General features: G+C 51.5%; 1 protein-coding gene across 1 annotated transcript; it reads right to left on the bottom strand.

Moving 5' to 3' along the window:
* Positions 1-86: 86 nt before the first annotated feature.
* On the bottom strand, positions 87-15,921 carry TSKS (testis specific serine kinase substrate). Its single transcript, XM_005905005.3, has 11 exons — positions 15,752-15,921; positions 15,246-15,471; positions 6,411-6,506; positions 6,121-6,204; positions 5,729-5,812; positions 4,891-5,177; positions 4,248-4,442; positions 2,649-2,822; positions 1,584-1,719; positions 397-521; positions 87-265 (listed from the first exon to the last, which is right to left on the bottom strand). Exons 1-11 carry the CDS (start codon positions 15,919-15,921, stop codon positions 109-111), a joined length of 1,734 nt encoding a protein of 577 aa, XP_005905067.1. The 3' UTR covers positions 87-108.
* Positions 15,922-21,549: the final 5,628 nt, after the last annotated feature.

Below are 21,549 nucleotides of genomic sequence, written 5' to 3'. Positions count from 1 at the left end.
GGATCAAGTCAGAGTGAGCACAGACGCTGGTGTGTGGCATGTGCAATTTTACTAGCTCTCTTTTGGTGCCAAACAGGAGACTGAATTCATGCCAGCATGAAGGGCCATTTATTGCTCAGGGGTTGGGCCCCCACGTTTTGGGGGAGTTCCCCCACCGCTTCCTCCCCCCATTGTCCCTGTGGACCCCTCAAGTGGCAGGTTGCTGAGCTGATCGTGAAGGGAGCACATTTTCAAGTGTAGATAGTCCAGAGCGGCCACCTTCTCCCTGTAATGAGACAGCGGGCAGTTAGTGCTGGTGAGGCCAGAGGCCTTGGGGCTGAAGTGGAAGGTGGGGGTGTCTCAGGCCCTCTCCCCAAGACCTCACCCTCCTCCCATGCCCTCAGCCTCCTTCCTCACTCCGGCTTCATCTTGTCCGTCAGCAGCAGGTTCTTGGCCCGCAAGGCTTCGTCTTGGGCCAGCCGAAGGGTGGAGCTCAGGGCCTCTGCCCTGACGTGTTTGGCCAAGGCCTGGCGCTCCAGCTCCTGGGGAGAGGAGCGTAGGCGCCGCTGGGCTTGCTGGACTGGGCTGGGGGTGGAGGGGGGATCTGGATCGTGAAGCGCAAGGGGTAGGGTCCTCTGGGGCCCGCATCCCCCCGGGAGTATCCCATCATGCCTTGAGCCTGAGGCTGACCCCAGCTTCCCACATTGCACTGGGCCTTCCTGATTCCCTTGTGCACTAGACTTGTATCTGTCCCACCATCTGTCCTCTATTGATTGCACTGGCCTTCTTTGTCCCTGTAAGCACTAAATCAGCATCTGTTAAATTGTTCCTTACTGCCCATGAGCCATCATGCACTTGACGTCTGGGCCCCATCTCATCACGTGGTGACCGTGACCATCCCATAATTCACAAGACCCCACATCTCCTATCTATCAGGGCTCTCTGTCCCAATAAATAGTCCTCAGTGCTCTGGTGCCCTGTGTCCCACAATGCACCAGGCCCCAGGTCCTTTACTGCCTCATTTGTCCGTCTTACCCACTACAACTCATATCCCATCACACATTAGGCCAATATCCCATAATATACTAGATGGCTATGTTTCAGAATGTACACTGGTCTCAGATTCCACCTGCTATTGCGCCTGTGTCTGTGTGCAATGCCTCAGGAAGAGCTGTGGTCCCATTTCCCATAATGCGTTAGCTTACTGTGAGCTGTATTCATTGGTCCCCCATCTGACCGCAATGATCCCATATAATGCATTGCCTCTCAAGGTTCATAGAAAATCAGGCTTATATTCCACGAAGCTATAGACTGGTGTCTGTCTTCTCTGTCCCACAAAGCACCAGATCCAGGTTCCATGATGCTTTAGGCCCAAGTCCATCACCCAAGCTTCCATAATGACTGACCTATGACTCACTAACCACCAAACTGCTCTCCCTGCTCCCCCCATTCTGACATATCAGAGCCGAGCGTAACCCCAACACCTGCTGCCCCCAGTTCACCCTTCCCATCCTGCCACACACCAGCAGTATCCTTGTGCCTGGGGCTCCCCTCCCCCTGCCCTGATCACAAACTGGACCACGGTGGCCCATGGTCCTTGGTACCAGAATCTTCTTGTGTAGCCTCTGGCAGCTGGGGCAGGCAGGAGCCAGGCCTCTCTGCTTCACCTCGTCCACTAGCGGGGTCAGCGCTCGTTCCAGCAGCTGCTGCAAGGACTCCGTGGACAACTGCTGCCCCTGGCTGGGGGAGGGGTAGTCACCAGATGAAAGAGGCCTCAGACCCGGATGGCCCAGGCCAACCTGCCTTCACCCAGGCCACCTTCCCACCATGCACAGGGGCCAGACTACAGTGCATCTGGTGTACTTTGGCTTCCACAGCATGGGGAACTCCCACAGTGCCTGGGGGTTTCCACTCCCGACACCAGATGGCCCTCAGGGCATCAAAAACTCACACTTCTCACAATGCGCTAGTTAAAATTGATCCCACATTGTATTGGAAGTGCCCCCACTGTTCCTAATACAGGTTAAACATGGTATTCTGTGCCTCTCCAATACCCCAAGTTCTCACACTTCCCTACAGTGCACTGGGCAACTCTGCCTCCCACCAGTACCACTGCCCAACCTTCCCATGATGCACTTGGAAATCCAGGATGCTCGAAACAAAGCAAGACTTTCTCGTGTTCCACAAGACACTGACTTCACCGTGTGGGGAAGGGAAGAAATGTGACTCCCCAAATGCAGCAAGACTGGCCCGTCCTATAATACGTGGGGCTGCCCTGTGTCCCACAGCACATCTCCCTCTCCATTCATGCTAAAGTCTCATTTCCTTTGATGCTGTGTTCTCAATATGACACAGAATGCACCTGGAGCCGGAGAAGGCAATGGCACCCCACTGCAGTACTCTTGCCTGGAAAATCCCATGGATGGAGGAGCCTGGTAGGCTGCAGTCCATGGGATCGCTAAGAGTCGGATACAACTGAGTGACTTCCCTTTCACTTTTCACTTTCATGCACTGGAGAAGGAAATGGCAACCCACTCCAGTGTTCTTGCCTGGAGAATCCCAGGGACGGGGGAGCCTGATGGGCTGCCGTCTATGGGATAGCACAGAGTCGGACACGACTGAAGTGACTTAGCAGCAGCAGCACCTGGAGCCAGGCGCTGCCCCCTTACCTGGCACAGCGGGTACAGGAGCCTTGGGCTCCCCGATCCAGGTTCATAGAGAGGTCAGACACCCTCCGAGAGCTCTGAAATTGCCGTCCAAGCTCCTCCAGAATTGGTTTCACTGGGCCCAGCCCCTCCAGTTCGCTCCTCAGTGAAGCCACAGACACTGCAGACCGCTCCACCCTGAGATGTGAGAATAAGCAATGCAGTGAGGTTGCCTCTCAAAGAGAATACAGGCATTCTCCGATTTCTGAAAGGTCACTTTATCCCAGTCCATTTCTAGGAAAGACCTACATTAGTACCTGTTTTCACTAACCAAAAGAAATCAGAAAAGGATTTTTGCTTTTATGAAAAAAGCACAAAGCATTTGTTTTGTAGCAAGCTCTTGTTCATTCGCTGTCGCGTCCAACTCTTTGCAACCCATTGATTGCAGCAGGCCAGGTTTCCCTGTCTTTCACTATCTCCTGGAGTTTGCTCAAACTCATGTCCATTGATTTGGTGATGCCATCCAACCAACCACCTCATCCTCTGTCGTTCCCTTCTCCTCCTGCCCTCAATCCTTCCCAGCATCAGGGGCGTTTCCAATGTGTCAGCTCTTCGCATCATGTGGCCAAAGTACTGGAGCTTCAGCTTCAGCATCAGTTTCCTTCCAATGACTATTCAGGGTTGATTTCCTTTAGGATTCATTGGTTTGATCTCCTTGCTGTCCAAGGGACTCTGAAGAGTCTTCTCCAGCACCACAGTTGGAAAGCATCGAGTCTTCCGCGCTCAGCCTGTTTTTACAGAAGCAGGACACACTACAAGCAGTGAGAGTGGAGCCACCAAGCTCCTCCTCTGAGAACTGCACTCAGTATCTAGGCATCACGCCACCATAGCTTTGAACTGTGTTCTGTGGGCATCTGTGCTTTACCTCACTTTATTTTGTGCATCTGGTGGCAAGATGTATTCTAAGGTAGTTGCTTCTTCGGTTTATGTTATTTTGGCTTACCAAAGGTTTCACAGGAACCGCTCTACTTTTGTATAGCAGGGTGAGGGCCCAGCAAGGCTCCACCCAAGATTAGCCCAGTACCTCTGCCTCCGTACAGTTTGCAATACCTCGCCATACGTGCAGCCTCTGCTCTGACGGGTTCATCTTTTTTTTTTTTTCCTTTTATTTCCGGAATGCCTCTCCTTGTTCTCTAACTGGTTTGTCCTGTTCCATTTGCCTCCCCTTGCCTTTTTAAGGTACACTGAAAGTGAAAGTCGCTCAGTCGTGTCTGACTTTTTGCGACCCCAGGGGCTATACAGTCCATGGAATTCTCCAGGCCAGAATACTGGAGGGGGTTGCCATTTCCTTCTCCAGGGGATCTTCCCAACCCAGGGATCGAACCCAGGTCTCCCACATTGCAGGCGGATTCTGTTCCAGCTGAGCTGTCCGAGAAGCCCCTCTTTTGTAGTGGCTCCGTCCCTCAGTCCTTAGGTAGAAAGCACCCTTCCCCTCCTCTCTAATTGGGGCCCCCACCTGTCAGTACTACAGTCTCCACCGATTGACTCCAGCTGATTGGCCCACCCCCTCACTCAAGGATCCGCCCTCGCAGGTTCCCACAGTGCTCTCGGGTGGGCCCTTACATGGTGCACAGCTCGTCCGCCCGGCCCCGCAGCTCCTGCAGGCCCCGCGCGGTCTGCGCCTGCTCGCGCTGCGCCCGCTCCCACTGGCCCAGAAAGCCGTCGAGCCTGCCACCCAGACCCCCGAGCAGCCGTAGGGCCTCCTGCACGGCTCCCTCCTCCTGATGCCACCGGGCGGTCAGCGAAGACACCTCCCTCCTGTAGGGGCAGAGGTAAGGAACCCGGCAACGCTAAGTTTGGACACGCCCCGTCCGCCCGGCCAGGGGCTCCGGACCCACGCAGTCCCCGAATTCTCCCGTCCTGTCCATGTCTTGGAATCCTCTCACGTCCTCCAGAACCCGGCCCGGAAAGAATCCCCTTGTCAGATATCCTGGCCTTCTCTCGGCCTGCCTCACAGCCCTGCATCAACCGCTCCAGACACTGCCTCCTCAAGATACCACTCGCCCCAACCCTGTTCCCCTGAGTTTGGAGCCACCTGCCACCTCCCCAAACTTCACCCACCTCATTTTCACGGGCCTCCCTGCCACCAGTCCTATACTCTACTCACTTCTTCGAAGTCCTGCCCTTTCGGGTCATGGCCCCAGAATACTCCTTCCTAGGCTCTTCGAGGCTCCACCCCCCGGGCCCATCTCGAGATCCCACTCACCTCAGCTCCTCCAGGCCGGCAGAGACCTTCTGCAACTCCTGCTCGCTCACGATGGGGCCCTCCCCTGCCCGGGGCCCCATTCCCCAGCCGCCTGGGGCCAGGCCTCGCGGTCGCGGGGGTTCGTCGGGGCTCCCGGGCGGACCGGAGCAGCCTGGGGGCTGGGTGGCGGGGCCCAGGCCGTGCCTGGAGAGGCCAGCCTCCAGCTTCTGCTCCAACTCCTGCAGCTCGGCCTCCTGCCTCCTTGGAGTCTCATCCTGCAGTTGCTGCTGGAGGTAGCGCAGCTTCTCCTGGGCGGCGAAGGCAGGCAGGGTTAGCTCGAGCATCCGGCCCCTTGCCTCCCACCACCGCCACCTCCACCCCCCAGATCCGCCCAATGAATTCCTGACACTAGAAAGTAAATGTATGTGGGGACGCGATTAGGGAGGGAGGTTCCATTCGACGCCCAGCTGGAGTCCCAACTTACCTTAACCTCTAAATGCCTGCCTCTCTGTCTCCATCTAGCCCTCCACCCCAACTCTAATCCTCGATAGGCCTCAAACTCCAGTCCCTCCTGTTCAGGAAGAACAACTGAAGCTTTTCTAACATTCTGTTGGGAAATCAGTGGGCGTGTGGGCAGGACAGGCAATCCCACCCACTCCAGGTCTGACATGAATTCCTCTCCCTGGGACCTGAATATGACTGTGCGTGGAGACGTATGACCGTGAACACGAAGGGGCAGGGTGGTGGTGGTGGTGGTGGTAGAGGTGATTGGCAGGACGGCAAGTCCTACCCGAAGTCCACCTCAAGTACCTCACGTACTTGAGTAACTTCCTCAAACCCTTAGACCCCTCCGCCTTACCTCCAGCAGGGCAGAGTTCTGCTTCAGGACGTTGGTTTTTATTTCAGCGTCTTCCACCGACCGGGTCACCTTCCGGCAGTTCTCCTGCAGGACACCAGGGCAGGGGCCCTGCCTTCCCATTCCGGTTTCGTCTCCCAACCCTTATCCCCGTTATTTTCCATGCAGGCTCCACCCACCTCAGCCGAGACACGCCCACTTCTTCTGCAAGGACTGCCTCCGCCCAAGGTTCACTTGGCTAAAGGGCCAGTTTGTCCTCGGACCTCTCCCATGCTCCCTGTCCGCTTGCCCCCGTCTCTCTCCTGTCGACCACTCCACTCCTCCCCATTTCCTCTCACCCTCTTCCTACTTCTGCTCCCTTCTTTCCGCCCCGCTCCTGCCCCTCAGCGGCTCACCTTGAGTTGACTACAGTACCCTTCTAGTTCTTCCGCCTCTTGCCGCCTTTTCTCTAAATTCTCACTCAGCACAGAACACTCACTCTGGAGCATGGAAGGGAGGAGGGGTTAGCCAGGGCCTCCAGGGGACACCCCGTGGGGAGGAGAGGTGGGAACATCCCTTTCCCTTCTGAGCCTCAGTCTCCCCCAACTGGGCTATGGGTGCATTGAGCTGGAGGATAGCTCAAAGAAGGGGAACGTGGCCCCGAAAGAAGAGGAGGTATTGGCGGGGGACAGGGTGGCCCTCACACCTGCAGCGTCTGCACGTGCTGGTTAACCCGGGTGGTCTTCTCTTTCAAGCTGGTGATGGAATCTTTGGCACGCACCAATCCACTGTTGACCCCACTCTGGGGAAGAACCGGAGACAGCCAGGGGTCGGTGGGTGTAGGGGAGCAAACCCCAACCCCAAGAGAAAGTCTTAAAACTGGCTTTACACCTTGATTCTGCCCTGGAATGGCTGGTGGAATTGGGGGCCAGGGCTGCGCGTCTTTGATTCTCGGTGTTCTTGCTCCATTAAGCCAGGGGGCAGACTCTTTTTCTGCTTAGTGGATGGGAAGAAAAATAAGTAGGATCCAGGAGGGAGTGGGGGGTGGGGGGTTGCTCAGACATGTGGGAGGAGGAGGATGTTCTTAACCTGAGATAAAAGCCTTTGGGTCCAGAGACATAAATAAGATAAACTGTTAAAACACATGCCCTGTCTTTCTCTCCAGGCAGTGGAGAATTCTAAAGATAACCCACTTTCCAAATATAAGCACTCACTATGCACCTAGTCACGCACTTACCCACGTTTTCCCTTTTATTCCCCATAACCGCACCTCTTGAGGTTATTTTGGCGCATTTTGCAAGGGAGGCAAATGAGGCCCAGAGAGGGGATTTCCTTTGTATTTCCAGGTACATGGTACGTGAGGTGCCCTTGTCAGAATTTATACTCAGAACCATTGTTTTAAACCATGATGCCGTGCGGCTGCTGATCATAGCTACCTTATATCATAAAATGCTTTGTGACCCCTGTCAAAAAAACTGGCTCAGGAAGGCCGCATGTGACAGGATCTCCACTCTCCTCTCTTCCACATTTATAGAAGAGTTAGCCTGGCAACATGACTGCCCAGCCAAAGACTACATTTCCCAGGTGCCCTTGCAGCTGGGCAAGCCCATGTGACTAAGTTCTGGCCAATGGAATATGAGTGGGAATAATATAGGCAATTTCCAATTCATGCCTTTAATAAAAGAAAGTAGGGAACATACCTCCCTTTCTCTCTCCCCATGATGTTGATGGCTAAAGCCAGAGCAGCCATCTTGGACTATGAGATGGAGGACACAAGATAAAAGAATATTGAATTCTCAACCCTGTGAAGCTGCCATACTCAATTTCAACCACTTTCGAATACTTTACATGTGAGAAGGAGAACATTTTCCACCTTGTTTAAACTGTGCTACTTTGGGGACTTCCCTGGTGCTCCAGTGGCTAAGACTCTGTGCTTGGGTTCGATCCATGGTCAGGGAAGTAAGATCCTCCATGCTGCAATTAAGAGTTTGCATAAACACATGCCACAACTAAAAATATCCGGAGTAAGGTAACTAAAGACCCCACATGTCACAAGGAAGACCCAGTGCAGCCCAATAAATATTTAAAAAACCCAACACTGCTACTTTGTGTCTTTTTTGTTACAGCAGCCAAACTTGTGACTTAATAACAGCCTCCAGAACCCTGGGGCCTCTGACCTGCTATACTTGAGATGTTTATGTCAGCAATAAACTATCCTGCTTCAACCAGATATTTGGGATTTCTTTCACAGCTGCTTAAGTAATACACAAAGAGAAAAGAGAACAAGCTTCCTTCATTGTAAAATGGGAACAACTTCACATTTCTTGCACAACTGCTCTGGATAAATACCGTGATAAATACTGTATTAAGGTGATATCAGCAAAATAGAAGAGTTGGAAACCCCCAAATTCCACCCCTCAGTGAAAACAATGAAAAAAAGTGACCAAAACTGACTCAAGTCACTGGGAAGATTACAACAATCATAAATATATATGCACCTAATAGAGCTTCAAAGTACGTGTATCAAAAACTAACAGAATTGGGAATTCCCTGGCAGTCCAGGGGTTAGGACTCCGTGCTTTTACTGCCGAGGGCCCAGGTTCAGTCCTTGGGTCAGGGAACTAAGATCCCACATGCCGCATGGCACAGCACCCTTCCCTCCCCCCTCAAAAAGAAAGAATGAATTGAAAACTAGAAAGTAGATCAGCAAAGAGATAGAAGACTTGAACAACACTATAAACCAACCAAACCTAACAGACATCTATAGAACATAACACGCAACAGCAGAATACACATTCTTCCCAAGTGGAATGAAACATTCTTCATATGGTCAAGGACAGATACTAAAGTATATGAAAACAAAGTGTGCTTTCTGAACTTAAAGACCTCAGTAGAATGAAATTAGGAATCAAACGCAGAAAGAAATTTGAGGAAATCACAAGTATTGATATACGAAAATTAAACAACACACTCATAAATAATGGGTGGAAGAAGAATCACAAGAGAAATTATACTTTGGAATGAGAGGAAAATGAAAAAAGTTTACAGTGGAGAAAATGAAATAGAACAGTAGAGAAAAATCAGCAAGCCGGAAGTTGTTTTTTTTTTAAAGATCGACAAAATTACCAAATTCTTGACTAGAATGACTATGAAAAAGAGGAAGATTACTCAAATCACTAAAATCAGGAAGGAAAAAGGGGACATTACTACCAGTCTTAGGGAAAAAGAAAGGATTACAAGAGAACTCTGTGAACAATTGGATGGTGTCAAATTTGATAACCTAGATGAAACGGAAAAATTCCTTGCAAAACACTAACTGGAGAAGAGATAGGACATCTGAATAGCCCTACAACAAGTAAAGAGTTTGAGTTAGTGATTTTAAAACTTCCAACAAAGAAAGCCCAGATGTCTTCACTGGTGAATTCTACCAATCTTTTTTTTTCCCAAAAGTTGCTGCCAACTCATCTCAAACTCTTCACCAAAAAACACAAGAGGAGGGAACTAACATTCTATGAAACCAGTGTTACCCTGATACCAAAACCAAAGACATCACCAGATAGTAAAACTACAGACCAGTATCCTTTCTGGAAATAGCCACAAACATTTCAACAAGATACTAGCAAACCAAGTCCAGCAGCATATAAAAAGGACTGTGTGCATGTGCGCTCAGTCATGTCTGACTCTTTGTGACCCCATGGGCTGGAGCCCACCAGGCTCCTCTGTCCATTCGATTCTTCAGGTAGGAATACTGGAATGGGTTGCCATGCCCTCCTCCAGGGGATCTTCCCAACCCAGGGATTGAATCCGAGTTTCCTGCATTGCAGGCAGATTCTTTACCCACTGAGTCACCTGGGAAGCCCTTAAGAAAAAAAAAGAAAGAAAAGGATTATACACTACACCATATATGATTTACCCCAGGAATGCAAAATTGGTTCAACATGAAGATTAACCCATGTAACATACCATATTAGTAAAAGAGAAGGGGAGGGTGGAATACAATCATGTCACTGAATACAGAAATAGCTTTTGACAAAATCCAATATCCTTTCATGATAAAAACACTCAACTAAAAGTACAAGGGAACTTCCTCATCCTGGTAAAAAGCACCTACAAAAAAAAAATAATTAAAAACAATAAAACCCACAACAAAGCCATGGTGGTTTTAAATATACCCATAAATTTTTTGAGGCTGTTTCCAAATGTAGTGCTTTATTCCCTCACTTGAGTGTTGGCTGGACCTAGTGACTCATACCCAGTAAATAGCATAAGTCAGAGTGATGGTATGTGACTTAAAAAACTAGTTCACGAAAGGAACTGTGGCTTCCTTCTTACTCTTGCCTGGCTCTGGAGGATGATAACTGCCAGGCCATAAGCAGCTCCTTCTGGAGAGGCCCATGTGGCAAGAAACTGAGGCCACCAACCAAGAGCTATACGAGTGTGCCGTCTTGAAAGCACCCCCTCCATCCCTAGTCAAACCTTCAGATGTGTGGTTAGTTGCTCAGTTGGATCCAACTCTTTGTGGCCCCATGGACTGTAACCCACGAGGCTCCTCTGTCCATGGGATTTTCTCCAGGCAAGAATACTGGAGTGGGCTGCCATTTCCTCCTCCAGGGGATCTTCCCAACCCAGGGATCAAGCCTAGGTCTCTTGTATCTCCTGCGTTGGCAAGTGGATTCTTTACCACTAGTGCCACCTGGGAAGGCATCAGATGACTACGTGATATTCACTCAGTTGTGTCCGACTCTTTGTGACCCCATGGACTGTAGCCCACCAGGCTCCTCTGTCCCTGGGATTCTTCAGGCAAGAATACTGGAGTGGGCTGCCATTTCCTTCTCATCAGATGACTATGGCCCCTGCCAAAATCTTTTTTTCTTTTTTTAATATTTTTTGGCCAAGCAGCATGTGAGATCTTAGTTGTCTGACTAGGGATGAAACCCACACCCCCTGCAGTGAAAGCATGAGGTCTTAAAAACTGACATGCCAAGGAAGTCCCACTTGGCCAAAATCTTGACTGCAACCCTAAGCCAGGAGCACCCAACTAAACCACTCCAGATTTGTTGTTTTAAGGTCATGAATTGTTTGTTTCACTGCAATCGCTAACAGATATACAGAATGATATTTTAAAACTGAAGACCCGAAAAGTCTTGGACTTCTTGTAGGTAGAAGTTCTGGAAAACTAGGAGAGCAGGTTCTGGGATCAACTCATTTCTCCCACTTATTAGCTGTAAGGCCTCAGAGAGGGGACTTCACCTCTCTAAGCCTCTGTTTCTCTCCTTGTAAAACAGGGAAAGACTAATCGCTACCTTCACGGGGCTGCTGTTGGGAAGAGTACAGGCTGACCCACAAAGGCCGCTGGTCAACACTTGGGGAAAGAGAAAGGGCACTGGAGAAAAGCTGGGGTCACTGGAGGTGAGTTTTAGTTTCTCTGAGAGCACATTTGGGAAACAGTGAAGGCTGAGCCTGTTAGCCTTGGCTGAAAAGTGAATGGCGTGAAGGAGGTACATCCGTGTGTACCTGCTCAGTCCCTGCAGTGGCATCTGACTCTTTGCCACCCCGTGCATTCTAGCCCACCAGGCTCCTCTGTCCATGGGATTCTCCAGGCAAGAATACTGGAGTGGGTTGCCGTGCCCTCCTCCAGGGGATCTTCCCAACCCAGGGATTGAACCCGCGTCTCCCGTGTTGTAGGCGGCTTCTTTACCACTAGGCCACTGGGGAAGCCCCATGGTGGAGGTGGGCGGCAGCCAGATCTGGAGATAAACCTCTCCTCCTTGGCCACCCACACGCCATGCAGCTGGGCAGTCCAATTCCCCATTCCCAGCCTGCCTCAGTTTTCTTTCCTGTCCAATGGGAATGATAATACCTTGGCAGATGGTGGTGAGGAAGGGCCAACAAGATGTTAGGATCCATAAGGCAAGTGCCATGATTAGTCAGCATCATTAAAAGTAACAATAGGGCAGGACATACCAGGAAGGGGTTTAACACTGAGATCGCACAGCTGCCTCAGGGAAGGCTGCAGGCAGCAGGACAAGTGGGAAGCAAGGCTGCAAAGACCTAATCTGGCCATTTCTGCACGGAGGCGCCGACATTTCCTAAAAGCAATACCACCTCCTCAGTTGCATCCTCTGGCCTCATAAAGATCTCAGAGCTTAAGCCACGAACCAGGAACTTCCCTGGCAGTCCAGCGGTGAGGACTCTGTCTCTCACTGCTGTTGGCCCAAGTTCGATCCCTGGCTAGGGAACTAAAATCCCACAAGCTGCACCGGTATGGCTGAAAAAAACAACAAAAAGGAAAACACGAACCAAAGCTGTCTGCTTCACCATCTTCTTCCGACCCTCCTTCCAGTCTGGGAATTGTCATTCTCTCACCGGGGTTCTCCATCACTCAGGGGTGTCTTCCTCTTCTGTCCACTTCTCTGTCCCACTTCTGTCTATGGTGTCCGTTCCTTCCTTCTCTAGGTTTCTGGCCCCCTCCTCTGTCTCTGGTTTTCTGTCTCCCTCTCAGCTGGTCTCTGTGCCCCTCCCTAGGTCCAAGTCCTCCTCTCTCTGGGGTCCGTGCCCTCCCCCCTACCCCGGATCTTGGTCCTCCTTGATCTCTGGGTTTCTGCCTGCTCCTCTCGGTCCATCTCCAGCTTTCTCTCCTGATGTAGCTCTGACGCTGTGAGCCAGTCCCTGTTACTGCCCGCCTCTTCGCTCTTCTTGCCCCTAGCCCAAGGTGCTGCCTGTCACTAGTTTTTTCCATTTTACAGAGAAGCCTCATAGAGGCCGGGGCTCCCCCGCAGCCCCACAGTGAGCTCAAAGCTGCAGCAGACCTTGATCTTGGCCGCCCAGGGCTCTTTCTCAGGCATCACAGTCCTCTGGGGGATGTGACTCAGAAATAGCTCCAGTGGGAGGTGGACCTCTGCAAGAGATGCCTGAGCGATGCTGGCAGCGACGGGGAGAAGATGCCTCCCAGGCCATCCATCCCAGCTGGACTCTCTCTGCCTGCTCCCTTCTCTCCACCTGGTCCTCTTACCCGGGATCTTCGCCTGGCCTCCTCTCTGGCCCTCCTGCCTCCAGTCTCTCCCCTCCAAACATGTCCCACCTGGGCCCAGAGGCATCTCCTAAGGAAAGAAAGCATCAGACCCACTAAACCTCTGGTCCTGGCCCTGCTTCTTACAAGCTCTCTAACCTCGCAGAGGGTCACGCCACTTCTCTCTGCCTCACTTATTTTTTTTTTTTCTTCTTCTTCAAATGGGTCATTATTCCATTTGCTTTGCAGAACTTCTCAGAGAGGAAAATGAGACCCCCTTCCCCACCACAGGGATGTGGCACAGTGCCTGGCACATAGTAGGTGCTCAGTAAATGGGTACAGAGCCCAGACTCCAGCGTGGCTCCTCTCCCCCTGCCCAGGAACACTCAATGGCTCCCTATTGCTCTCAGGAGAATGTCCACACTTCTCAGCCTCTGTGTCCTGTGCTCTACCCCCTGCCAGCCTCACCTCTCCCACACACCATGATTGAACCACAAGGACCTGCTCCCCCTGGGACTCTTTTCAACCCCTGTCCTTTTGTCTATGCTGTTCCAGCTAGGTGGAACACCCTTCCCTGTATTCCACCTTCTTTATCTTAAGATCCAACCTGGGAGTTGCCTCTTCCAGAGAGAAAGCCTTTCTTGACCACGGCCAGCTGGGCCAAGGCCTTGCTCTTCAGGGCTCTCACGGTGACCTCTACTGCCCCCATAAATGCAGGGTGCCTCCCCCCACCCCTGACCCCTAAACCTGGCCCCACTACTTAGAAGCTGTGTGACTTTGGGGGTGCTGTTTAACCTTCTAGAGCCTGAGTATCTTCATCTGTGAAGAGGGGATAGCAACAACTAACCTGTATTCTGTGCATACGGCTGACTCTTGGGCTACACATTTTACATGAATGAATTGCATTTCATTGTCATGACAACCTCATGAGGAGGCAGAAGTTCTCTACAGAACTCTTAGGTGCGACTGTATTTCCCGCTCCTAGACCAGCGCCTGACACATTTGTAGGTGTTTAACCATCACTGCAAATGGTGACTGCAGCCATGAAATTAAAAGACGCTTACTCCTTAGAAGAAAAGTTATGACCAACCTAGATAGCATATTCAAAAGCAGAGACATTACTTTGCCAACAAAGGTCCGTCTAGTCAAGGCTATGGTTTTTCCTGTGGTCATGTATGGATGTGAGAGTTGGACTGTGAAGAAGGCTGAGCACCGAAGAGTTGATGCTTTTGAACTGTGGTGTTGGAGAAGACTCTTGAGAGTCCCTTGGACTGCAAGGAGATCCAACCAGTCCATTCTGAAGGAGATCAGCCCTGGGTGTTCTTTGGAAGGAGTGATGCTGAAGCTGAAACTCCAGTACTTTGGCCACCTCATGCAAAGAGTTGACTCATTGGAAAAGACTCTGATGCTGGGAGGGATTGGGGGCAGGAGGAGAAGGGGACGACAGAGGATGAGATGGCTAGATGGCATCACCGACTTGATGGACATGAGTTTGCATGAACTCCTGGAGATGGTGATGGACAGGGAGGCCTGGTGTGCTGCAACTCATGGGGTCGCAAAGAGTCGGACACGACTGAGTGACTGAACTGAACTGAACTGAAGAAATATTTCTTGAAAGAACATACACATGCGTCTCCATTTTACAGATGAAGAAACTGAGGCTCCGGAACATAGAAAGTGTTCAGTATCTGCTAATGAATCTTAGTATCATTATAACCAGGGTTATTGTTAGTGTGATTCTCAATGTCTGTGTCAAGCCTAGTTCAGAGCCTGGCCCAGGAGAAACCTGGCAAGGGGTGGAAGGTGATAGGGGAGTTAAAGGACCAAGGTATAGCATTGGTTAAAGAATCTGCCTGCAATGCAGGAGACACAGGAGACTTTGGTTCGGTTCCTGGATCGGGAAGATCCCCTGCAGTATTCTTGCTTGGAGAATCCTGTCGACTGAGGAGCCTGGTGGACTATTGTTCATAGCGTTGCAAAAAGTTGGACACAATTAAGCATGAACATTCTATGCTCTAGTCAGAAATCCTCTAAATTTTCCTAGATTTTGCTCACCTGGCAGTTTTGTCACACCTTCTGAAGTGGTCCCCTCTGAGAACTCATACTCATCCTTCAAAGCCCAGTGTCAATGCCGCCTCCTCCAGGAAGCTTTACCTGATATACCTAGTCTGGTTTGAGTGGCCCTTTTCTGGGATCTCTGGTGTTACCTCCATCATGGAATTTATCATTCCATCTGTATCTGTCACTCCCACCAGACTGGTAGCTTCCTGGGAGCAGGGACCTGGCCCGATTCCCAGCTGTGAACCCAGTCTCACTCAGGGCATTTGGAAGTGACTGAATGAATGGAAGACCAACCCCAAGCAACATGCATCATTTAGCCTCTATGGAGCAGATTCGTGGCTGCCTGTCAGGGCCCTGTAGGGTGACCAGAACCTTCTCATTTCCAATCATGAAGACCACCCCTCCATCCTCAGTTGTCTACCACCAGGGTGAGGGCCCTGGTCTTCCCCAGCCCAGCCAGGGGCCCCTCACCAGTATTTCCGTGATATCTGGGTCATCTGGTGCCCAGGGTGGGGTTGGGGAGGCAGGGGGCACGGGCAGTGCCAGTGAGCTGCTGTCTTCCGTGGTTGAGTCTGTCCCCGAGGAGTCGGTGGGCTCCATGGCCGCCAGGTTGAGCAGGGACACATTGGTGCAGGCCGAGGACCGTTTGAGGTTCAGGCACCAGTGCATCGGCTCATGGGACATGCGAGGCTCAACCCTGGGGCGGAGAAACGGGCAGGAGGGTCAGGGTGTGGCCCCAGCAGGGCACGGCCCCTCCCGCCTCCCTGTCTGCACATCCCCTAGTCCCTCTGACTCCATCCCCACTACCTTCTTCCTCCTACACTCTCGAGTCCCCCTTGGCCACTGGCCCCCTGCCTGCCTCTCCTCTGCGCTGTCCTCTCCTTCCCCACCCCTTCCTCCAGCACCCACGGTGGGACTCGTGCTCTGTCGGACGCAGCGCTGGGGGCTAGGACCCCGCCAGGGTGCGACAAACCCACCCGTGGAACGACACAGCCTTCTTTTTCTTTGCGATCCCCTTGACTGGGCTGGTCACCCCCCCAGGAGTCTCGGGGACCAGCTGGGAGCGGCTCTCGACCCCCGCAGGGGGGTCCCCGGCCTCGTGGATCTCTTTGGACTGCCAGATTGTCTTCACCACCACGCTCGCCATGGCGTGTGGGGGGCCCGGCTCCCAGGGGCTCCTTCCTCCGAGACTATCCACCTATTCTGACCACTGCCCCTCAAGGTCCCCGGTCCCCACAAGTCTGCCTCATAAAGGACCCAACCACTGGGCTCCAGTAAGGCGGGGGTGGGGGGGTAGGGCGGGGCACAGGGGTGGGAAACGTGACTTATCACCTTCCCCCAGAGGGGTTCAGTGAACTCTTCCTTGTCCAGGTTTCTAGTTCTGCCCTAATCTTTCCCCCACTTCAGAACCATAGTGAAATTGATTCATTCTGAACGTGGACTGCCTCACTGTTTCTTGGGAGGGGTCCAAATTCCCTTTCCCTGACACTCTCTTATTTCAGCACTCTCCCCACCCACCCCCACCCCTGCCACCTGCAGTCAGACTTGATTCATCCTGCGGGACTTCTCCCTTTCCCAGGGTTTGGGGGAGGATGAGGATTGGAAGGAGGGTCGCTGGAGGATCTCACATTCAATGGGAGGCTGGAAGGGAACAGACAAACAAGCAGTAGCAACAAACCGAAAAAGTCTGAATGTGATACGAAGCGAATCAAAACCGCGTGACAAAGTGGACATTTGTCAAAGCTCATCGATTTGTGCACCTGGGATTTGAGCCTCTTATTGTGTGAATTCTGCTGATTTAAAACCCCCCTAAACTAAGGACTTCCCTGGTGGTCCAGGGGTTAGGACTCTTCACACTGTCTTCTCTCTGGACCAGTTTCCAAGTTTCCCCTCTTTTAAGAACACACACTGGATCAGGGCCCATCCAGATGCTGCTGCTGCTGCTGCTGCTAAGTCGCTGCAGTCGTGTCCAACTCTGTGCAACCCCATAGACTGCAGCCCACCAGGCTCCCCCGTCCCTGGGATTCCCCAGGCAAGAACACTGGAGTGGGTTGCCATTTCCACCCAGATGACTGCATCCTAACTTCATCATTGCTAGAGACCCTACTTCTGAATAGGGGCACATTCACACCTATTGCAGGTTAGAACTTGAACATCTTTTGCAGGATGTAATTCAACCCATAACAGGGTTGACGTGTATTGATGTCTACAACTTTTTTTTTTTTTAATGGTTTCTTTATTGAATAAAGTTGACATATATTTTTATTGTTTTTTTTTTTTTCAGCTGTGCTGTGTGGCTTCCGGGATCTTAGTTCCCCAGCCAAGGATTGAACCCCAGCCCCAGCAGTGAAAGCACCAAGTCCTAACCACTGGAATGCCAGGGAATTCCCTGTAGCATTTTTTAAAATTAATTAATTTTTGGCTGCACAGGCTTTTCTCTAGTTGCAGAGAGTGGGGGCTACTCCCCAGCTGCAGTGTGCGGGCTTCTTCTCATTGCGGTGGTTTCTCTTGTCGTGGGCCACAGTCTCTAGGGCTCTCGGCCTTCAGTATTTTTTGACTCACAGGTTCTAGAATGTGGGCTCTCTAGTTGCGGCGCGTGGGCTTATTTGCTCCATGTCACGTGGGATCTTCCTGGATCAGGGATCAAACCCTGTCCCCTACATTGGCAGGTGGATTCTCAACCACTGAACCATCAGGGAAGTCCCCCTGTATCATTTTATAAGACTCCACATGAGTGATACCATACGGTACTTGTCTTTCTCTGTCTGACTTACTTCACTTAGTGTGGTAATCTCTTTGCCCATCTGTGTCGCTGCAAATGACATTATTTTCTTCTTTTTTTATAGCTGAGCAATATCCCATTGTATATATAGATCATATATTCTTTATCCAGTCTTCTGTTGATGGACATTTATTAGGTTGCTTCCGTGTCTTGGTTATTGTAAATAGTAGGCTATGAGCACTGGAGTGCACCTGTCTTTGCAAAGGAGAGTTTTCGTCTTTTCTGTATATATGCCCAGGAATGGAATTGCTAAAACACATTAAAAAAAAATACTGGATAATGTGTGCAAGTATAACAGGGAAAGATCACTTTAAATCCCTAAATCCGGATTTCTCTCCGAAGAGGCGCCATTCTGTTGTGACCTGAAGGACAAGCCAGCCGCGGGGAAAGCCAGGGTTGGCAGGGGGCAGGAATGAGTCTTCATGTTGTTGTTGTTAGTCACTGAGTCACGTCCAACCCTTTGCAATGGACAGCAGCATGCCAGGCTCCTCCGTCCTTCACTGTCTCCTGGAGTGAGACAGGTCCATTGAATCGGTGATGCCATCCAACCATCTTGTCCTCTGTCGCCCCCTTCTCCTCCTGCCCTCAATCTTTCCTAGCGTCAGGGTGCTTACCAATGAGTTGACTCTTCGCATCAGATGGCCAAAGGAATAAGTCTGGAGGGTCTGAGTTGCCTAGAGGAGGCCAGTGTGGCTGATGCATTTAAGCTGGGGAAGGACACAGCTGACTGATGTTGCAAAAAGCACCCTGAGTGGCCAGGATGGAAGCAGGGAAAACAGCGTGGGATGTCACAGCAAGGTTCCAGCAAAAGACGATGGTGATGGTGGTCTGCACAGGGGGAGGCAGTGGCCGTGGGAGGGGGTGGCTGGTTTGGGGGTGTGTTCTGGCTTTGGTTTGGTGTGAAGGACATGGCGGGGTCCTTTCTGGTGAGAGTGCCTGGGTGATTGATGGTGGGCCCATCTGCCAAAATGGGAAGACGGGGGATGAGTCCTGTTTTTCTGGTGAAAATTGAGTTGATTTGCTCAGGTCAGAATCTCAGAAACTATTGCAGTTCAACTTGTGAGCTCTTCGAGGGACTCCTCGTGTTCTCTTTGTGCTCCATCCTGAAACCAACAAGGACTTGTCTAAACCTCATCTAGACCCCCACACATGAGCTTGTTCATGATGGTCTTAAAACTTAGCAAAGGGTCACCTGCTGAGCCCTTGCACCCCAGAATGGTCTCGCTCAAATCCGGTCTCTAATTTTCTGCCTCTGATAATGCCCCGTGGCTGCTAAGCGATTGTGACATGGTGAGTTTCCACTGAGATGTGCTATGTTTATCAACACCAGATTTCAGACACTTAGGATGATATGTCAGCTATGTTGAAATCATAATATTTGGGTTGTTGTTTGTTGTTGAGTCGCTAAGTCATGTCCAAATCTTTTGTGACCAAGGGACTATAACCCACCAGGCTCCTCTATCCATGGGATTTCCCAGGCAAGGGCAGTGGAGTGGGTTGCCACTTCCTTCTCCAGGGGATCACCCTGACCCAGGAATCGAACCCGCATCCCTTGTATTGGCAGGCGGATTCTTTACCACTGGGCCACCTGTGCTGTGGTTAGTCACAGTCGTGTCCGACTCTTTGTGATCCCATGGACTGTAGCCTGCCAGGCTGCTCTGTCCATGAGATTCTCCAGGCAAGAATACTGGAGTGGGTTGCCATGCCCTCCTCCAGGGGATCTTCTCAACCCAGGGATTGAACCCACTGAGCCACCAGGGAAGCCCAATATTTGGGTGCATGGGGTTAAATGAAATATATTATTAAGATTCATCTCACCTTTTCTTTTTATTTTTTCAACACGGGAGGAGCATATTTGTGACTGTATTTGTGGCTCCCACTGCATTTCTTTTGGAAGGCGCTGCTCTAACTTGGCACTGGTGAGCCCATGAGCTCTGGGGTGCCACATCCATCCCCATGAAGTCTAGGAAGAGGGTGGCTTTTCCCTCTTCCTTAGGGACATAATTCTGTTCATCCGGCTCTGGATGGCTCTCTTTGCATCCCCTGAAAAGCAGACTAAATCCAACCCACTACTATCTATCTATCTGGTATTTATCTATATTTAATGGTGTTATCCTCAGGGAGAAAAGTGCTTCTTCCCTTGTCATGGACTCCTCCAGTCCTTGGATTGCTTGAGGTTATCTTCCATGCTGCTGCTGCTGCTAAATCGCTTCAGTCGTGTCCGACTCTGTGCAACACCTTAGACGGCAGCCCACCAGGCTCCTCTGTCCCTGGGATTCTCCAGGCAAGAATACTGGAGTGGGTTGCCATTTCCTTCTCCAATGCATGAAAGTGAAAAGTCAAAGTGAAGTCGCTCAGTCGTGTCCGACTCTTAGCGACCTCATGGACTGCAGCCCACCAGGCTCCTCCATCCATGGGATTTTCCAGGCAAGAGGACTGGAGTGGGGTGCCATATCTTCCATAAAAAAGGAGTTTTTCCAACTCCTATTGGTCCTAATAATTTGTTGTTATTGTTGTTTATGGGGCCATTCTATAGTCTTCAGGGGCAGACCGCCTCCCCCCACACCAGAGATGTTTGTCCTCCTAGAATCCAAAATAGATTTTCCCAAGCCCCATCCCTGGAAACCCAAGTGGACGAATCCATTGAACCTGGAAGATGGGCTCTTCTGCCCCGTCCCCATCTCCCCCAGGGGATGTTCCCGGACCTGTGACACACCTAAGGCTCAATCCAAGCATACTAGGCTTCTGATATTGGAAAAGCCTGATGGGGGGCTTAGTTCCTCTAGGTGCTAGAATGGACTCTTCCAGTTCCCTTTGCCCCAAATTTCTCAATAGCCCGGGGCGTTGGAGTTTCTGAGGTTTTTGCCTTCCCCAAATACAGTCTAATGAGGAAGGTCTCTGGGGCGACAAGCGGTGTTGGTTGGGTCAAACAAAGCGGGCTCACCGACTGCTTTCCTTATGCAACGTTCTTCATTCATTACCAGGTCCCCTTCTTGTTCAGGAAGAACTCAAAGTCTGGTGGAAAGACTCGCAATTTGTATTTGATATCTATTTAATGGTGTTACAGTTGCAACAACAAAAAAAGCCATTGTATATGAGAAAGTAGTTAAATGTTAGTATATAGTTTAATCCTCCCGATCTCTGTGACCTTGGGCATGTCATTCAACCTCTCTGGACGTCAGTTTTAACCTCTGCTTAATGGGAGTAGACTTGAATTACTGTTTCTTCAGCTCTGAGATACTAGGCTTCCGGACAAGTTAGGTCCCAACATCTACGCGGCTAGAGAAGGGAAAGGAAGGAAGAAGGGAGGGGGAGGAGGTAGGGACGGCTCCCTGGAAGAAGATTTAAGGAGTCCGGGGGGTGGAGGATAGGAGGGGCGAAAAAAAGGGGGGGGGGCGGTGGACAGAAAGACGCTTGCGCAGTAAGCACCTCACGCTCTCCCGCCCCTCCCAACTCCTTCTCTGCAGCAGGGAATTGCAGGAGCCGCTCCACCTATCCCAGCCCAGGCGAGTAACGACCCTCCTTTCTCCTTCCTTCTTTACGGATCGTAGCCTTCCTCCTTTGCCGGCCCAATCGAGGGCGGGAGTAGGACTGGCCCGGCGAATCCGCGACGCCCACGGGGGCGATCTACCCGCCCATTGGCCTCCGTCAACGTGAGTCCCGCCTCTGCAAGTTCACGCCCCCTCCGTCCTTCGCGTCCGTCCCTCCTTCCTGGGAGAGCCCCCGGATCCAATCGGTCCCTCACCCGGACGAGCGGAGGGGGCGGTCCCACTGTACGTCATTGAACTCCGCCCGTCGCTCGGGCAACGCCCCCACCCCCTCCACTCCCGAGCGGAAATAGCGGGGCGCTGGGCCAATCGGAGCCGCACGCCTTTGTTCAGCGACCAATGAGACAGGCGGAGGGGCCGAGCCTGTGTCTGAGCGCCAGTAATTGCAGCCTATAGGCGGCCCCGAGAGCGCAGGCCGGCGGAGGCGAGGGGAGGGGCCTGGGGC

The sequence above is a fragment of the Bos mutus genome, chromosome 18, assembly GCF_027580195.1.
Source record: "Bos mutus isolate GX-2022 chromosome 18, NWIPB_WYAK_1.1, whole genome shotgun sequence".
Lineage (NCBI taxonomy): Eukaryota > Metazoa > Chordata > Mammalia > Artiodactyla > Bovidae > Bos > Bos mutus.
This window is presented reverse-complemented; position numbering and strand designations above follow the sequence as displayed.